This window comes from Anser cygnoides, chromosome 1 (genome assembly GCF_040182565.1).
Source record: "Anser cygnoides isolate HZ-2024a breed goose chromosome 1, Taihu_goose_T2T_genome, whole genome shotgun sequence".
NCBI classification, from domain to species: Eukaryota; Metazoa; Chordata; class Aves; order Anseriformes; family Anatidae; genus Anser; species Anser cygnoides.
In genome coordinates this window covers 82956012-82973137 of record NC_089873.1, presented here as the reverse complement: position 1 = coordinate 82973137, position 17126 = coordinate 82956012, and the positions used below count along the sequence as shown (strand labels likewise).

The 17126-nt window shown below is 36.0% G+C and overlaps 1 protein-coding gene across 3 annotated transcripts in view; it reads left to right on the top strand.

Annotated features, from left to right (window-relative positions):
* ROBO1 (roundabout guidance receptor 1) overlaps positions 1-17126 on the top strand; it is a 704094-nt gene that overhangs the window by 683012 nt on the left and 3956 nt on the right. For all 3 annotated transcript variants that reach the window (XM_048080853.2, XM_048080848.2, XM_048080849.2), the window contains 4 exons: positions 1922-2066; positions 2378-2626; positions 6253-6662; positions 8732-8884. In XM_048080853.2, the coding sequence (XP_047936810.1) occupies positions 1922-2066; positions 2378-2626; positions 6253-6662; positions 8732-8884 (957 nt within the window). The remainder of the gene's footprint in view (positions 1-1921; positions 2067-2377; positions 2627-6252; positions 6663-8731; positions 8885-17126) is intronic.

Here is a 17126-nt window from a genome sequence, read left to right as displayed (position 1 = left end):
TAACAATCTTGAAATGAGACTTAACTTTTTGTGCTAGAAATCGCTGACCAGGGCACTGAAATTATACTCTGTGCTTTGGAACCATAGAATATGGTTTAATTGCTTCTTGTATTAGCATAAGCTGTTAACTTCCAGCTTTGATTTTTGGTAGAAGTGTGAGAGATGTTCAGAGATAAATCAAACCATGGATAGGCTTGGTCTGGGGCTTTACTTTAAGTCTTATTCTTAGCCGATGCTTATCTACATTGACCTTCTAAAGACTAGGGCTTTTCTTTTCATTTTCTGTTCTGCTGTCCCCTTTGGTACCCTAGCTGCCTTAATCCTAACCTGCATTACGTCTTAACCTATTATGACTGAGGCACAGCAGAGGTGTTAATGTGTAAATGAGTCTGCTGTGCCTGTGGGTGACCTGAATTCTCACTGGCTGGGGTGAGATAAACACGGCTTCTGATTCTCCCAGCTGTTCAGGGTGTTCTTGTGGGAGCCAGCCTTTTGCCTGTTCCCAGGTCTACAACATGAGACTGTGGTGCTGAGCCTTTGCTCAGTGGCATTAATATCTGAAATTCAGCATGAAACATCTCAGGGGTATGAGATTTTGCCTATGCAAATTAAAAATGAGAAGGTGGTATTCACCATGCTGACACCTATTATGGCTATTCATAACACTAACAATTTGTAGTCCTATCCCAAGGACTCCAGCAGGAATGAAGCACGGTGACCAGAGTAATAAATTAATTGTGCTGAACTTAGCGTATATCATGGTGCATAGGGAAGAGAATGCAGATGATGGTCGCCTTGGGATAGTTAGGGTCTTGTGTGACATACTGAGATACCAGAAAAATGATTGTGCATAACTAAAACACGTTGATATCTGTCAGCTAATGTGGGACAATAATAAGCAGAACTACTATATATAAGAAAGGAAAATCCGAGGCAGCAGAAATGAGAAAAACAAGCTTCCTAAATTTCACTGCAACGTATTTAATCATGTGTCTAGGCTTAACTATGATAGTATAAAACCCTGTCTCAGTTGAAGTGAGAAATACAAAATATTCTAAAATATGCTTAAAAATATGGGTACTTTATCTGCAGTTAGTGAAGTAACAGTTACAAAGGATAAAAACATATACAAAGGAACAATGGTAGAGTCAGTTTATGTCCAAAGTTAAAAATCAAGACCACCTGAATAATTGTCCCTATTCAAAGTTTAAATTTTTAAAGCTGCAATGTTCTATTATAAGCTATAATTTCTCCGTAATAGTAGCTGAAAACATTTGAGCTGTACTTCATTGATCTTTTCTTCTCCTTTTTTTTTTTTTGGTTATTTTAGTTCTGCCAGCAATTATTTTCAACTGCACCTGCCATTTAAACTAAAACTAGTAATTTCATTGTGCCTAAAACGTTTCAGTGGACAAGTACAAATTACATATATTCAGTGACAGTGGAACTTTAATAGATCATATCTGTATCATATTATATATTAGGTTCCAGCAATTAAATAATATAAAGGCACTTTGGAAAATATGTCTACAGCTCATTTGTTTTAGATGATAATCTATAATGTAATTAATAGAAGTAGGAAGCTCACTCTTAATGACACTGATTGTAAAATTCATTTAAGTTTTTATTACATTTTGACTATTTGCAATTCAAGTTTTGTGTTCTGTATAGTTTTTACATTCTATGTAAATTTTCCAGTAAAATTCAACTACTTATAAAAGGGGAGTAATTCTACAAAGAAGCTACAATTATAAAGTGGTGTAAAAGGGAAGAATGCCAGCTTATTCCAACAAATCACAACTGTAAATTCCTACAGAATTCAAGAGAATATGGAAGGCACTATGGCTATTTTGTTTTTCAAAGCATAATGGTGAGGAGATATTTAAAAGAATTACAAATATGTACTGTTTATAATTCACAGGGAGTCAAGGGCACAAGAAGGGTGCTCGGACTCCAAAGGCTCCCAAGCAAGCTGGCATGAACTGGGCAGATCTTCTTCCACCTCCTCCAGCACATCCACCTCCCCACAGCAATAGTGAAGATTACAGTCTTTCAGTGGATGAAAGGTAAGAAAGATAAAAACATTATCAATTTCTTACTTTAATTGCTTGTTAATTGAACAGTAATCTGCCCTACAAGCTGGCATTGAGACTTTAGTACAGTTCTAGTGCTCAACAACTAGCAGTAGAGTAGCTATTTAAAGAGAATACTTAATGACAGTGATGTACATCTAGTTATTACATCCTTACTAAGCTGTTTTCAAGAGCACATATAACAATGATATTTTTTTTTTTCTGGGCTATTTATGTATGTATCAGATATGCAATTACACAGTGAAAAAATAAGTCCTTACTTTCTTTAAAAAAAATAATTTTAGCTATGACCAAGAAATTCCTTGTCCAGTCCCACCTGCGAGGATGTATCTGCAGCAGGATGAGCTAGAGGAAGAGGAAGATGAGCGAGGTCCTACTCCACCTGTTCGAGGAGCTGCTTCCTCTCCAGCCGCTGTCTCCTATAGCCATCAGTCAACTGCCACTCTCACTCCCTCTCCCCAGGAAGAACTCCAGCCCATGTTACAGGACTGTCAGGAGGATCTGGGACACATACAACACCAGCCTGACCGGAGGTGTGTCAATGCAAATGTAGTGAGAGAGATGTGACAAAAGTCATCCTGTCCCCACTGAAAATTCCTCTTGAATTCAGTGAGGTCAAGGTTTTCCCTGTGATATTTATTCTGTTAATATTTAACTTCCAATCCAGAACATTAGAGGTATTTGTAACCTTAGAAATATATAATTAAGTTGTTTTATTATTATACCATGGAAAGAAATGCAGTATATCACTTTATGGTACATACAATGCTGACACAAGTTAAATTCACAGTCATCAGGATATTAAAGTGGTATCGTTAACACAGCTTACCATATAATTACAGTTCCATTGTTTTCAATAGATTTACTGCATTATTACCATAAAATAGCATGCATTATTTCACAGTAACTGTGCAATTAACTTGTCACCCATATGTATGAATATATATAAATATATAATTTATATAACCTATAGATTTTCCTCCTCTCATAAATTCTAATACAGTAAATTACTGCTTGAAAAAAATTCTTAACATTTCCACCTACTCTAATTTAAAGGAATGACCAACATTAATAAAGATAGATATTTGTTACAGGGAAATTTTTTTCTTCTCAGAGTTGCTTTTAATACAAACTATTTTGCATATATACTCTCACAGCTTCTGTTCCACTGAATTACGAATAAGGCTTTTTATGTGTATGCTTACTTGCCTTGCTTTTTGGTAATAAAATACAGCTTTTGCATCCAAAATTATATTCCCTTTTATTTTTTTTTATTTTATCCGGTGGTTTGCACACATTGTTTATTATCATAACTACACCAACTTACCTGTAATATTCCAGTCATATTTTCTGTTTTTAGAAAACTGCAGGCTTATTGTGATGAAATAAATTTGATCTTCCTGAGCAGAAGAACTTTTTCTGTAACTTTGGATTTTACTAGCTTACGGGACATTTGCAGATGTATTTTCCAGAATGTTTTTTCAAAAAGTTGGTTCATTTTTGTTTGTCTTTTTTAAGTAAGTAGTAGTTATTAACCTTTCTTATAAAGGGTTTATAACTGCTTTTACTTTTATTGCTTACTTCTACTTGGTCTGCTTTGTCATGTTATGTTTTGTTGTGCTTTGCTTTAGTCCTTATGGTAGCACTTCTTGTACTGTGTCTCTATTTCTTCCTCCATCCTCCTGAGTCTTTGCAATCACTCTTTTTATTAGTGGATAGTAATATTTTTCTGTAATTTTCACTGACCCTATTATGTAAGTGCACACAAGTGTCCATTTTAAGAACATCTGTTTTCAGGGTTATTTAGAAGTTAAACTAGCTGTCTACTAATGGGAAAGTGAAATGCTAAGTGAGTGACCTTCCAGAACTTCAGATACCATGTTCTGGAAAGCAAGACATAATGACCTACAGAACGCAGTAGACATTGAAGCATATGTATGCAAACATGCATAACCAGCTAACAATTGCCTAGAAAGCTGGAAGTTCTCTCACCACAGTGGCTGAAGTCTAGTCACAATAAATATTGTCAAAAGTAGTGGAAGAAGGTCAAGTTTTATCGGGGAGGATGTTGCAGTTTAAGCTCCTAGGGCATGTAACTTATCATTGAGTAGATGGAAATAAATAAAATTTGTCTTTATTTTGTTTTTACCTACAATGGTTGTCTTTTTTTTTTTTTCTGAAAGTCTTAGAATTGTTAGTGAGTAAATTTGGCTTTCTTATCTTTCTTACTTTTCCAACTGTTCTTTCTTTTCTCTTTGCTATATACAATCCACCTCATCAGTTTAAAAAAAAAAAAAATGCACATAATTCTATCTACTTAATTGGCAAGTCTTGGGTGACTATCCTTTCCATTTAATCGTGTTGATATGACCCATGGCATTGCTACATAGGAGTTGGATGTACTGTTCTCAACAGCTGTCGCCCATTCTGGAAGGAGGTTTCTGTTTTGAATATGGTGTGACAATGCTTTCCAGTTAAGAATGCACTGAGTGTTACCTCTATGTATTGTACTGTATTTATTTATTTATTTATTGATAAACGGTGATTTTGTAGTCAAAATAATGCTTAAAATACCATTTTCCATACTTTTTATTAGCTTTACTTTGTGTTCCTGCTGAATATTATCTCAATTTCTTATAAGAACCAGGCTTCTGGAATATGATTCGGATGGTGATGGTGATTGTGTACTGTAATATTTCTCTGTCTGCTTGGCTTGCAAAATATATAGCAAACTGAAATTCATGCTTTGGAAAAATGGTCAAGTAGAAGAAAACCTAAAGACTTAGTGAGATAGCAGAAGATGTCAATGTCAGAGTAGGGATAGGACATGATGTCACTATTAAAGCAAGAACCACTGCATCAGATAAAGTGAACCAAGTATTGTTAATTCTATATGCTCATGAACAGCTGCTCTGTATTAATCTATTCTTAAAGGTTGGCACAAGCTATATTTTCAAGAATCCTGTCATGTTTTGTAATCAGTTGCCTGTCTCATAATACCAAAATCTAGAGAACAGGAAGACTGACAAATAGTTACAAGGACAGTTGTTACAAGAGCATTAAACTAAGGCAGTAAAACTTTATTGGGCAAGGTCTCTAGTCAAAGGCAGTTAGAGCTTCACATGTAGCAATGGCTTTCTGTCCTTTTTTTATTTTGTGAAATGATTATTGGTATATATTGCTAACTGACCTTGTCTTCATTCCATTTAGTGCTTCATATAGCAAATGCAAAACAGTGGCTAGATGATTCAGTCCAGGGAGGTTCCAGCTTGCTCATGCAACAAAGTATTAGGTTTTACCTTGCTAAATTTTCATTTTAAAATTAGTAATTATTCCATTTATTAAAAGAAAAAAAGTCACCCTGCCAAAAAGAAAAGGTTTAAAGTCGGCATCCTGTCAATGAGATAATAAGGGAGAATTTTGAGAAAGGAAAATTACTTCGGAAATTCTGCAAAGCAGACTGAAATAGAATTTCCTGGTAAACAAGACCAACATTCCATCTATTGGTGCAGAAAGTATTTCTTCCTTCGAGACAAAGGGCAATTAAAGATCATGCCTGTGGCCCTGTAAAGATAAATTATTGACAGTGTTAATACCTGGGACTTCAGAGAGAAGTTTTAAATAAACTGAATGTTGATGTAATGATATCTAATACATTGCCTCTTTAAGTTGGATACATCATTACTGATGATTTCAGCTCAAAATAAATTAAACAATACATCTACATGCAATTTGGTATCCTTAAAACCTAACATTGCAGTAGATAATTCTTTTTTTATATTACCACCTATACCAATTTAAAAATCTTCTTGAATCATTGGGATGGGTGCAAGGAATATGATGTTTATTGAGCAATCTGTCTGGATAGAGGTATCTGTTGAGATTGATAGTTTCAAGCTTCTAGATCTTCTACAGACAAATCTTTTCCTCAGACTCTCAAGTGTGCACAATTTTTTTTTAAAATAGTCATGTAACCACCTCTTCCCCTAGCTGTACATGAGCTGCATTAGGAAACAGGAGGAACTTTATGCAACATAAGCTGATTTCCATTAAAATCAGTGCTGCATATTTTCATCAATTCATTCTATTTTTCCTTTATGTTACATTCCGCTTATGTTGTATTACTTTAATTCTTTCTTACCCTTGTATTTTTATGCAGACGTCAGCCTGTGAGTCCTCCACCCCCTCCAAGGCCCATCTCTCCACCACATACCTATGGATATATCTCAGGGCCCTTGGTCTCTGATATGGATACTGATGCACCAGAAGAGGAAGAGGATGAGGCAGATATAGAGGTTGCCAAGATGCAGAACAGGAGACTCCTTTTGCGTGGCCTTGAGCAGACACCTGCCTCAAGTGTTGGGGATCTGGAGAGCTCTGTAACAGGGTCCATGATCAATGGCTGGGGTTCAGCTTCTGAAGAAGATAACATCTCAAGTGGGCGGTCTAGCGTTAGCTCTTCAGATGGATCATTTTTTACTGATGCAGATTTTGCACAGGCTGTTGCAGCAGCTGCAGAATACGCTGGCCTGAAAGTAGCCAGACGTCAAATGCAGGATGCTGCAGGAGGTGAGTCGTTCCTGTATTTGATATGAGAAGGAAAAAAAAAGGTCCATTATCACATGTATTTATCCACAACCACTTCCTGAATTCCTTTTGTTCTTGCCACTTTTAGAAATTTGGGGGGTGTCAATTCCACAGTAGTGGAAGAGGCAGAATAGGACTTCTGTTGAAACAGTTCAAATAAATTGCTGCTCTGTATTGTTCTACATAAGTAGTTCCTAATTTTTTTGGTTTCATTGATTGTTGCCAAACCTCAACACTGCTTGTGGATTTCCAGCCAGAATTGAATGAGCCTAGTACAGTCTTGCCTAGCTGTGCATGACTTACAAAGCTGTGGAGCAAAGTTTGGAAACCATTGTTTTATATAAAACTACTTAGTTGGAGATAGTGATAAGGATAAATATGAGAAATTTTGTTATGATATTTTTTTCTCCAAGCTCACTGCCTTCATGACTGTTTTTTTTTTTTTTTTAAATTACTGCCACATTTTAGATTCAAATATTTCCTGTGACAATGAATTGTGGAAAAAAAGAATACTGATAGTTTCAAAAATTTGACACTTTCATTTTAACTATGTGTTCCCTTACTCCTTTAGAAAAGTTTCCAGTCAGTTCTTTTCTAACAAGGATTGTTTTTGTTAAGGAAAAAAAAAATTACAAAATTCTGTCCTTTTCTCAGTGTAAGGCTCCCAGACTCGCTTCATGAGAGATTTAATCCCTGTGTATTGAAATGTCCATATAAATATTAAACTTGCAGAGTCTTATTTCCTCTGCATTTGAAAAAAAAAAAAAAGTATTTGTTTTCCATTTCATATTTCATTATTATCTTTTGGAGAATGCTATTCAAGCTCTTATTGCTGTATTATTGAGATGAACTGAGTTTGCGATGATTTCTTAATTTGACAGCTGTTATTAGTTACAGTTTAGATAATAGATTATGAATATGTAGCAAGGCCATATGCATGTTTCTTCTTTTTTTATCCCGAATCACCATTGGAGGTATGAAATACAATATCTGAAATATTTATGCTTTACAACATACTGATTACTGGTAATACTGGCTGTATACTGGTAATCAGTAGCTTGACTAGGCCTGATAGTTATTGTTATACTTTGTCTAAGAAACAAGAATACCACAGTATATAATGCTTGTTTCAAACAGATCTGTGAATATTTTGCCAAACCTATTAAACTGCCAAACGTAGAGGAGAGGGATGCTGTCACAACTGTGTCCGCACTGACTCCACGGATTTGCAACATTCCTCTCTCATTTCTCATATCCTCTCTGAGTTAACAGTCCTTTGTTTCATTTCCACACAGCTGTTCATCATGAGGAGTGAGAGGGGAGGTAATTTAGTAATTCTGGATGAAATCCTGGCCAACTGAAGTAGGTGGCAAAACTCCCATTCATACCCATGGGGCCAGGATTTCATCCGTTTTCTACATATACATTCGTATAAATATATGTGTGTGTGTGTACATTTATATATTTAGAAAAGGTCTTTTAACAGTCAAGTTCATGCTATACAGTGACTTTTATGCATTGATATTATCTGTACCTGACTGCACATCCTGCAAATGTGACACTTCTTAACTGCAAATAAACTGTGGTAAAATGATAGTCATATATCCCTGATGCATTCTTAGTAACTCACTCAAAGCAGTGCTGGGGGCATCCGTAGATAAGGCCTGCTAGAGACTCAATAACTTGCAGTTTCCAAGCCAGGGGAGGTGAAACCCATTTTGAGAGTGAAACATTTTGTTGCTTATAGAAGCCTGCTGGGCTGGAAGCCTGTCTGTGTATGGATCTCAGACTCCTGGAGCAAGAGCTACCACTACAAACCAGTTGGATAATTTCTGTGAAACTAAGCCAGCCTGTCTGTTAACAGGGTAGCAAATGTTTCTGTTTAGTTATGTCTCACTCAAAAACTGATTACAGTAAGGATGACAGTACTAACAGTATTCTACAATTTCAAGTGCCATATAGCTATATAGTTCTTGTGAAAAAAGAGCAAACATGAAATATCTTATTTTGCATGAGAAAAATAATAGCTGTTGTTCTGTAACAATTTTCAGGCCGTAGACATTTTCATGCATCACACTGTCCTAGACCAACCAGCCCTGTGTCTACTGACAGCAATATGAGTGCTGTTGTAATACAGAAGGTCCGACCTGCCAAAAAGCAAAAGCACCAGCCAGGACATCTGCGCAGAGAAGTCTACACAGATGGTGAGTCCACCGAAACGGGTGAAAACATCAGTGAACCTTTCTAAATATGCATTCTGTGCGTGTATGAAATTTTTCCACAGATATAACGTTATGTTTCTGAATTCAGTGATTTGTGTTTCCTGTTGCTAAACACACTGAACGGATTAATCATTTTAAATGCCATAGTTCCTTAATACTGTACATTGATGCTTCCACTCCACAGCCTTGCACCTGTTTTCTGTAGTGTCCTAATCGGCTAATTACTGTCATTATTTAAGAACCCAGATAGCATAAATAGTACAGTCATTGAGAATAATGCGTGGTTAGGATTAAAATCATCATTCCCATGACTAAATATTAAGACCTTCAGAACTTATTTTTTCCTCTAAGAAACAATTTACCATGCAAATGGTAGACAACACAGATCGATGAATTTTAATCCTGACCACAGCATTCTTGCAAGCAGTTACTTTGTGAGTAGAAGCAAAATCTAATCATCTTCTCTCATGTCTTCACACACAATATCAACTCTTGCTGAAAAGGTAGTGCTTGTATTCTCTTGGGACCACAGAAGGATAATGCAAACATTATGATGTTGTCTAGAGAGAGCCTTTAATGAAAATGCCTCAGGTGATGCAGCTTTTATTAAACCACTACCTTCCAGTTTTATAAAACAACCCAAGGGCTTTGTTGGAAATTCATGTAAGATAAATTCTCAAAGACTTAACCCATCTTGTCAAGTTTGCTAAATTTGCTAATGGGGGGAGGGGAAAGAAAGGCATCATTCCCCACCTCCTGGTTCTCAGCAACAACAATCTGATTAGGACTTTCATTACCAGGCTGAAATTTTTCAAAGAGGAGCATCATTTGCCATTATCATATGAAAGCCTAATATTATAGATCCTTATCCAGGGTTACTAGAAGGGAGTTTCGAACCACTTCTCTGTATGATTCCTGCCACTTGACGAAAAAATTTAATACAAAGCTCACAGCACGATGAGCAGAAGTAATTTAGCAATGAGTGGTTGTCCGTGCTATTATCTGCACTTTATTCTGAGTATTTTCTCTCACTAGCATCTATCTGATATTAGACTGCATTAAATACTGGCATGACACAGTGCACCTGGGCCTCTTGGCTTACACCCAGGCCCCTTCTGTCAGTGAGACTGAGCTGTTGGAATATTATCTGATTTCAAGAGGTTATTACAGTGGTTGTGTGCATGTTTGCTCCTGTGAAAGGACAACACAAGGTGTAAATCCCAAAACTGTCCCAGAAATGTTACATTTATGATACCCTTGTAATGGCATTTTTGCAAGATTTTATGGACATTTTATCCACTTTCACTATCTAGAAGAGAATGCTCTTAACTGAATAATTGGCTGAGCTTCAAACCTTTATATCAACACAACACATCAGAAATAAAATCTGAACAGGAGCTTTATGTGGGCATTTTCTTCTAACACAGGAATAAATAAGAGGAGGAGCTATATTTGATGACAGGTTTTTGTGAAAGTAATTATACAAAGTTAAATCATAGAACATTGTGGTTAGGTATTGCAACAGATTTGACAATTGTGATCAATATTTGTTTTGTGTTGCATAGCGAGTGCTTACTTCAGCATATTTTCTAATTAGATGAGAATTTCCGCTAACCGGTTTATGTGCAATAGTGTGGTCATTCAGAGAATGGCAAATTATGGCTTTAATTTCTGCAGAACTAATAAAGCCCAGTTCAAAGGTTGAAGACCTTGTTTGGTTTTATTTTTATTTATTTATTTATTTATTGCCTCAATCAATTTACATAAGCATATTTGGAACCTTACTAAAGATTATAACCATTCACTTTAATAACCACAGCTAGCATACTGCCCTTTTAGAGTTAGCTGTAAAATAACATCTACTAATTGTTTTCCTTAAGTGGAGAAAAGTGATATGATGATGTGAGTGAAACATTTGGGCACAGTTGACCTTTCCCAGATCTACTTAGGTTTTCTCTATTGGCTTGATGTCACAATGTTACTTATCTTTTTTACAAAGGAGTGCCTGATAGAAAAAAGATTTTCTTTTTTTTCCTCAGTGGGTGAGCATACATGTTTGTAGTGGAGGAAAGCTGATATTCTGCATTTGAGCATTTATTGGTGGCTAGAGTCATTAAATAGTAAAAAGAGAAGAATGCATTAAATTATTACTTACTTGGCCTTTAAAATGTAATTTACTTTCACATACAAATAATTTTCTACTATTTCCAGACTGCCTAAATTAGTATTTGCTATCAGTTTCAACCTGTTAGAAAGAATTTGTAGTTAGTTGACAAAAAGGATGTATAAATAAATCAAGTCTTTGCATGAACAGTTGAAATGCTAAGAATATTGTCAGCAGCAATGTATGTACATCCTATAAAATTCTGTATTTCTTGTCTTGATACAGCAAGATTTAGGAAAGGGACAGGCATTTCTGAAAGTATGTTTATTACTAATGTAGCAGTACAAGGTCTACTTCTAACCCCTTTTTAAAAATAAAAATAAAGGAGTGCTCTTTGATCTATCCTGTACTTTATTAGCAATTTTGTATTCTCTGGTAGCATTAGTTCAAATTAGTTTCTACTCTATGTGGGATGGGATTTTAACTCGGTTGTTTTGTTCTTTGACAGTCATCCAGGAAGTAAAATGTTCTCTATATTTGTTGCTAAAAATCTTTGCTCAGTAGGTGGTAAGGATTAAAATGTATGAATTTTTAATTGCTCTTCATCTAGCCTTTTAGAGAATTAACTACTAAGGGTATATTACGAGAACCAGCAGGTGTACGCACCTTGTCAACCTCATCTCACCTACTTACATGTTAGATTTAATACTAATTTTAAAAGAATATTTTTTGTCTTTTTTAAAAATAATGTATTTGATAATCTCTTATGAACTGTCTTGAATTTATTCATCAGTAATTACAATCCTCAGAATTGTAGATAAATGCAAATTAAAAAAATAAAAGGATAAAAGTCCTTTGTTGTTGCTTAGATTCAGTAGATCTTTCAATAGACATTACACCATTGACACTGTTCACATGAGATTTTAAGTCCTGATTCTCTTTTAAGTCTCTCGGTGTCAAAGGAAAAATACTAAAGTTTTCACAATTAACTGTTCAAGTCTGCAACTGAGGTATTTGTGCTATCAATGACATGACATTAGGGCAGCTGAATTTCTTAAAAAAGGCAATTTAATGTTTGCCAGATGTTTACCTGAATTTCCACTTTGAAATGTAAGCCACTATGCATGCCAACATCATATGTACCAATGCCTTCCTCTGCCTGTGCAGTACAAAAAAATCTACTCCACACAAATTTCAGCAGGGTAAAAAATAAGTAGGAAGGCATTTCTTATCTCTATGAAGAACAAGCTTCTTATGGAATAGTAATTTTTTTTTTGTATATCTGGTCTCTTAGTAGTCCTTCTGATTCAGATGTTTGCAGATGTTGATTATGTTACTGAGGGAGGTTTTGTGGACTGAAAATTGGTTTGATAAAAACGTCATGTAAATATACATACAGGCAATAAAAATAATAATAATAATATCAGCCTACTACTTTTGTACGTCATATTGGGTTTTGCTGTGTCTATTTATTCACCCAGTTATTGAGTATAGTTTGGGCCATGTTTCTTGAAAGAGGGAGCATGAAAATAACTTCAGTAAATGAATAATATTAGCTGAAGTTATTACATATCTAAGAATCTTAAATTACCTGAGAGCTTCACTAAGTCAAGAAAAATCTTGAGTTTTGCATGCCTGCATAATTATGCAGTACTCTATCTTCTCAAGTATTACATCAAATCTATATAACACTGCTGTTTTCTTCAGAATATGACTGTAGGAATCTACAGTTTGATGGCACTTAAAAAAAAAAAAAAAAAAGTCTAATAAGGCCTGCTTCCTTCATTTGTCATTACTTACAATTCATCTTTTTGTGCTTATTTGTAGTTTCTCCACTTCAGTGCAAAACTAGCTTAGTAGGTTATTTTTTCCCAGTGATGTTTTGCTTCTCCCATGATTTCTGTGTCTGTTCTCATTTAGAATCTTCTTGAAAATAGTCATCAGTCATTTCAAAAGACATATATGGAGGGTTTCCCCTGTAGAGCATGCATGCTATAAAATGGCATCCATTAATTTTTGGTTTGGTTTTATTTGTGGGTTGTTTTTTTTTTTGTTTGTTTGTTTTTTGTTTTCCAGGTGGGAAGCAATACAACAATAATAAAGAGACATGAATGAAACATGTGAGCATGGCTGACCTTTACCAAATACTTCTGAGTTCTTTATATTGGTTTGACGTTGCTCTGTGATTTATTTTTTATTCCTTACAATGGAAGCTTCCATTTTTCTTTCAATAAGAAATGTGCCAGTTTGTACTAGAGGAGGCAGATTGAATCTGGATTTTCTCTGTGATCTGAGCTGTTAAAATAAATTCCACAGAGGTGTAATAGTGTTGACCTCAGATTTTTTTTTTTCCTCAGAATCCTTCTCAGTAAGGAGTACTCTGTTATAATGAAGATTTTTATAGTTTCCCTGCAGGTTGCAAAAATGTTCTCAAAAGAGAATATCACTTTTCTGTAGTTATTACTGTACCATAGAGCTACTGCTATTTTATGAAACTTTTTATATCAATGCATCTTTCCTTTCTACAGTCAAGACTTAATACCACTTTGTTCACTGTCCTGTGTAGCTGGATAAGATTCTTGAATACAGTATTTCCAGGTTATATTTTATAGGCTACAGGAAAGATGCTGGTTCCTTGCCTTTGGTACTCAGCCAGTGCATTGACATGCCAGAGCTGTTGGAGACTAGCTCCAAAAGTGACTGAAAAAGCTGATGTTAAGTACCTAAACTCCCTTTGTATCAGTAAGCTCAACAGAAAGGCAATTCAGTGCTCCAATAACTAATAAAGACAGCCGATGGGGAATGTAAGATACAAGATGTTGCATGAACTTCTGTCATTCCAGAACCCTACAGTTCTGAGTTACAGATTCAGAATTTGAATATCTTCCTCCACCTGTGTGGAGTGTGTCCTTTTCTGAGAGAAGACATGTTATAAGGAGGATGTTTTGCTGAGAAAGGAAAACATAGTTTGAACCTCCTCGGGCTAAGTCAGCGTTTGTCATTACTCTTTTTTAAGAAATCTTGAGCAAGTTCTATAATTGCTAAAAGATGGTCATCACCATCTCCAGCTTTGTTTTTGAAGAACAATTACTGTGCTTGATATGCTTTGTGTTGGACCTGATACGGTCTGGCGCACAGGGCTCTCATGGAATGTATCACGCCCTATACTGAGGTCCTGGACAGGGTTCCCACAATCCTAGATGTTGAATTGTATCGGTATGTATAGTTCTTAAGACCAACATTTTTTGGAGTATGTATTGATGCTTAAGCTCACGTGGCTATGGAGGCTTTTGATCCAAATGTCCGAACTTGGAGGCACATAGTGAATATCAGCATCTGCTGGGCTGGGCAGTGCAGTGAGGATGTTTTGGTTTGCTCTTCTGTAGCTAGAGCTCACAAGGCACTTTTAGATGCATAATGGAGGAGGTCTGAGTGCTACCCTGATGTCTGGAGTTACAGAGTTTCATTGCTAAAGTTGTGTATTAGACTGAGGTCATCACCATAGACAACATTTAAAGACTTGTGGATGACAAAGGAATGCATCTTAACTGATTCTATACCTTTTTTTTTGCCAAAATCTGTTGTTCATGTTTTACTGAATGAGAAGTTGCCTCTCCATTTTATATTTACAGTTTCCTCAGATGAATAAATCCAATCCATTGCCCACAGATCTGCCTTTGTTCTTACTTTGTAGTCTTAATAATTTCCGCTACTTAAATAAAATTATTTTGATTCATCCACTTAGTATATGCAGGCTCCCAACTAATTTATGTTATGTCTTTTCAAGTTTTGGAAATGACAGTGCTTTTTCTTTATACCCTCTGCAAATGTTGAGTGTTAAGTAGATTCTTCAAAGTATGTGTCAGTATTCAAACATTTACCTTTAGCTGTTCTTTAAAACTGATGTTCCGCAAACAGCCTACGTTTGATAAACAAGCTACCCTGTGGAATTTGCAAAGAATATATAGGTAGTTGTCCAACTTTTACATAGGTAAAAGGAACAGAAGGAAAGGAGATGGCCAGTGAAGGCTAACAGCTTGTATCAGGAATAGTGTAGCCAGCAGGGCCAGGGAGGTGATCGTCCCCCTGTACTCTGCTCTGGTGACACCACACCTCGAGTACTGTGTTCAGCTTTGGGCCTCTCTGTACAAGAAGGACATCAAGGCCCTGGAGCATGTCCAGAGAAGGGATACAAACCTGGTGAAGGGCCTGGAACACAAGTCCTGTGAGGAGCAGCTGAGGGAACTGGGGTTGTTTAGTCTGGAGTCTCATTGCGCTCTACAACTACCTGAAAGGAAGGTGTGAGGAGCTCGGTTCAGCCTCTTCTTGCAGATAACTAGTGATAGGACTAGAGGGAATGGCCTCAAGTTGCGCCAGGGGAGGTTTAGGTTGGAAATTAGGAGACATTTATTCTCAGAAAGAGTAGTCAGGCATTGGAATGGGTTGCCCAGGAGGTGGTGGTGTCACCGTCCCTGGGGGTGTTCAAGGAAAGGTTGGACCTGGCACTTAGGGACATGGTTTAGTAGGTGATATTGGTGGTAGGGTGATGGTTGGACCAGATGATCTTGGAGGTCTTTTCCAACCTTTATGATTCTATGATTCTAAGATTCTTGTAAAATGGATTTGGCCCCTTATTCAAGTCAAATATTAAAACAAGCAGAGGTTTTTTTTTTGTTCGGTGGTTTGGTTTTACCAAGACAGTGGAGTTAATGCAACAAGAATGATATTACAGATCTCATTTACCAGAAGTATGCTCAAACTTAGGGAATGTACTCCATGACATCTTTCTTCCTCACCATCCCAGTCCAGTTGACAGCTGATAAAATTACCAGTCTTACTTAAAACAGGTCAAGGGCAATTCCAATTAATATCACCAGTTTAATGTGAGGATGGTGCCTACTAATGTTGCATACAGTATTGAGTTCTGCATTGCTACATCTTTCAGCGTGGCTAGATCAAGTCATTTGTGCTGTGTCCCTGGAAAACCTCTTGGAAATTTCTGCCGTCTGCCATATCCCAGTTTATACAAATATGTTAGATTCCTTTTTATTTTATTTTTTTTTCTTATGCAGGAGTACTGCAATTATTCTTGGGCCAATTTAGTTAGTTTTCAGTTGAGATGCTCTCTTGAATAGACTGTGAATTAGCTTATATGTAGTGATGCTGTTTAAAAACCACAGCTGCTCCAAGGTTTTTGTGGAAGTGGAAAGAATGAATGCTTGCTATTACAAAATGCTGAAGTAATAATTTTTAATTAACAGAGTTGTTCATTTTTCTTAGCAGCCTCATTTGAGAGTATTAACCTCAGAAACATCTTTCCCATCTCCCTATTTTTAACCTTTTTTTCTCTTAAATGCATGTAATTTGTTCCTATAGCTTTGTTGTGAACGGCTTTTATATTGTTGCTTCCCTGTTTGACTTTTACATCTTTTTTCTTCACATTTTGTATTCCACAGAGCACTATTATATCCAGATGAACAGTTTACACATTCTAGTTTTAAGTCTTACTACAGGAATAGAAAAATGTAACTAAGTGAAATGTGTACTGTACTAATTTAAGGGGCAAATTGAAGAGTTCTTGTATCCTTACTTTCTTCTATTCTTGCTGAGAACTTGTTACTTCTTTGATTGAATGTTTTTTTAATCTCATGACGTACACTCAGATATCACAAACATATATTTTAATCTATCATCTTGAAAATAGACAAAAGCAATAGATGAATGCAATAATTAATACAGTTTATCCCTACGTATATCAGCAGCATGTCTGTACACTCTTAATCCCCAGACAACTTGTTTTAACCCTCAGTACATTGAAGATCTTGAATAACTGTAGTGAAAACTGGTGTGTTGTTGGTTGGATTTAGCAAAATGGTAAATACCAGCAAAGATAATAACTGACGTGCTGATACTTAAGTGCCTAAAGATTATTACAGCTTTTTTTGTAATGATTTTTAAGCAAATACTGTAATTCAAAAAGGCATTGAGAGGTCTTTATTTTGCATTATTAAAGCTTGGGGTCTGGAAAAATACCTGTCAGCAGTTGTAACAGTAACATAATATTTCTTGGGGTGGAGAGAGAAGGGCAGAGGGAGGGCTAAAAATAAATAGAGCATCTGT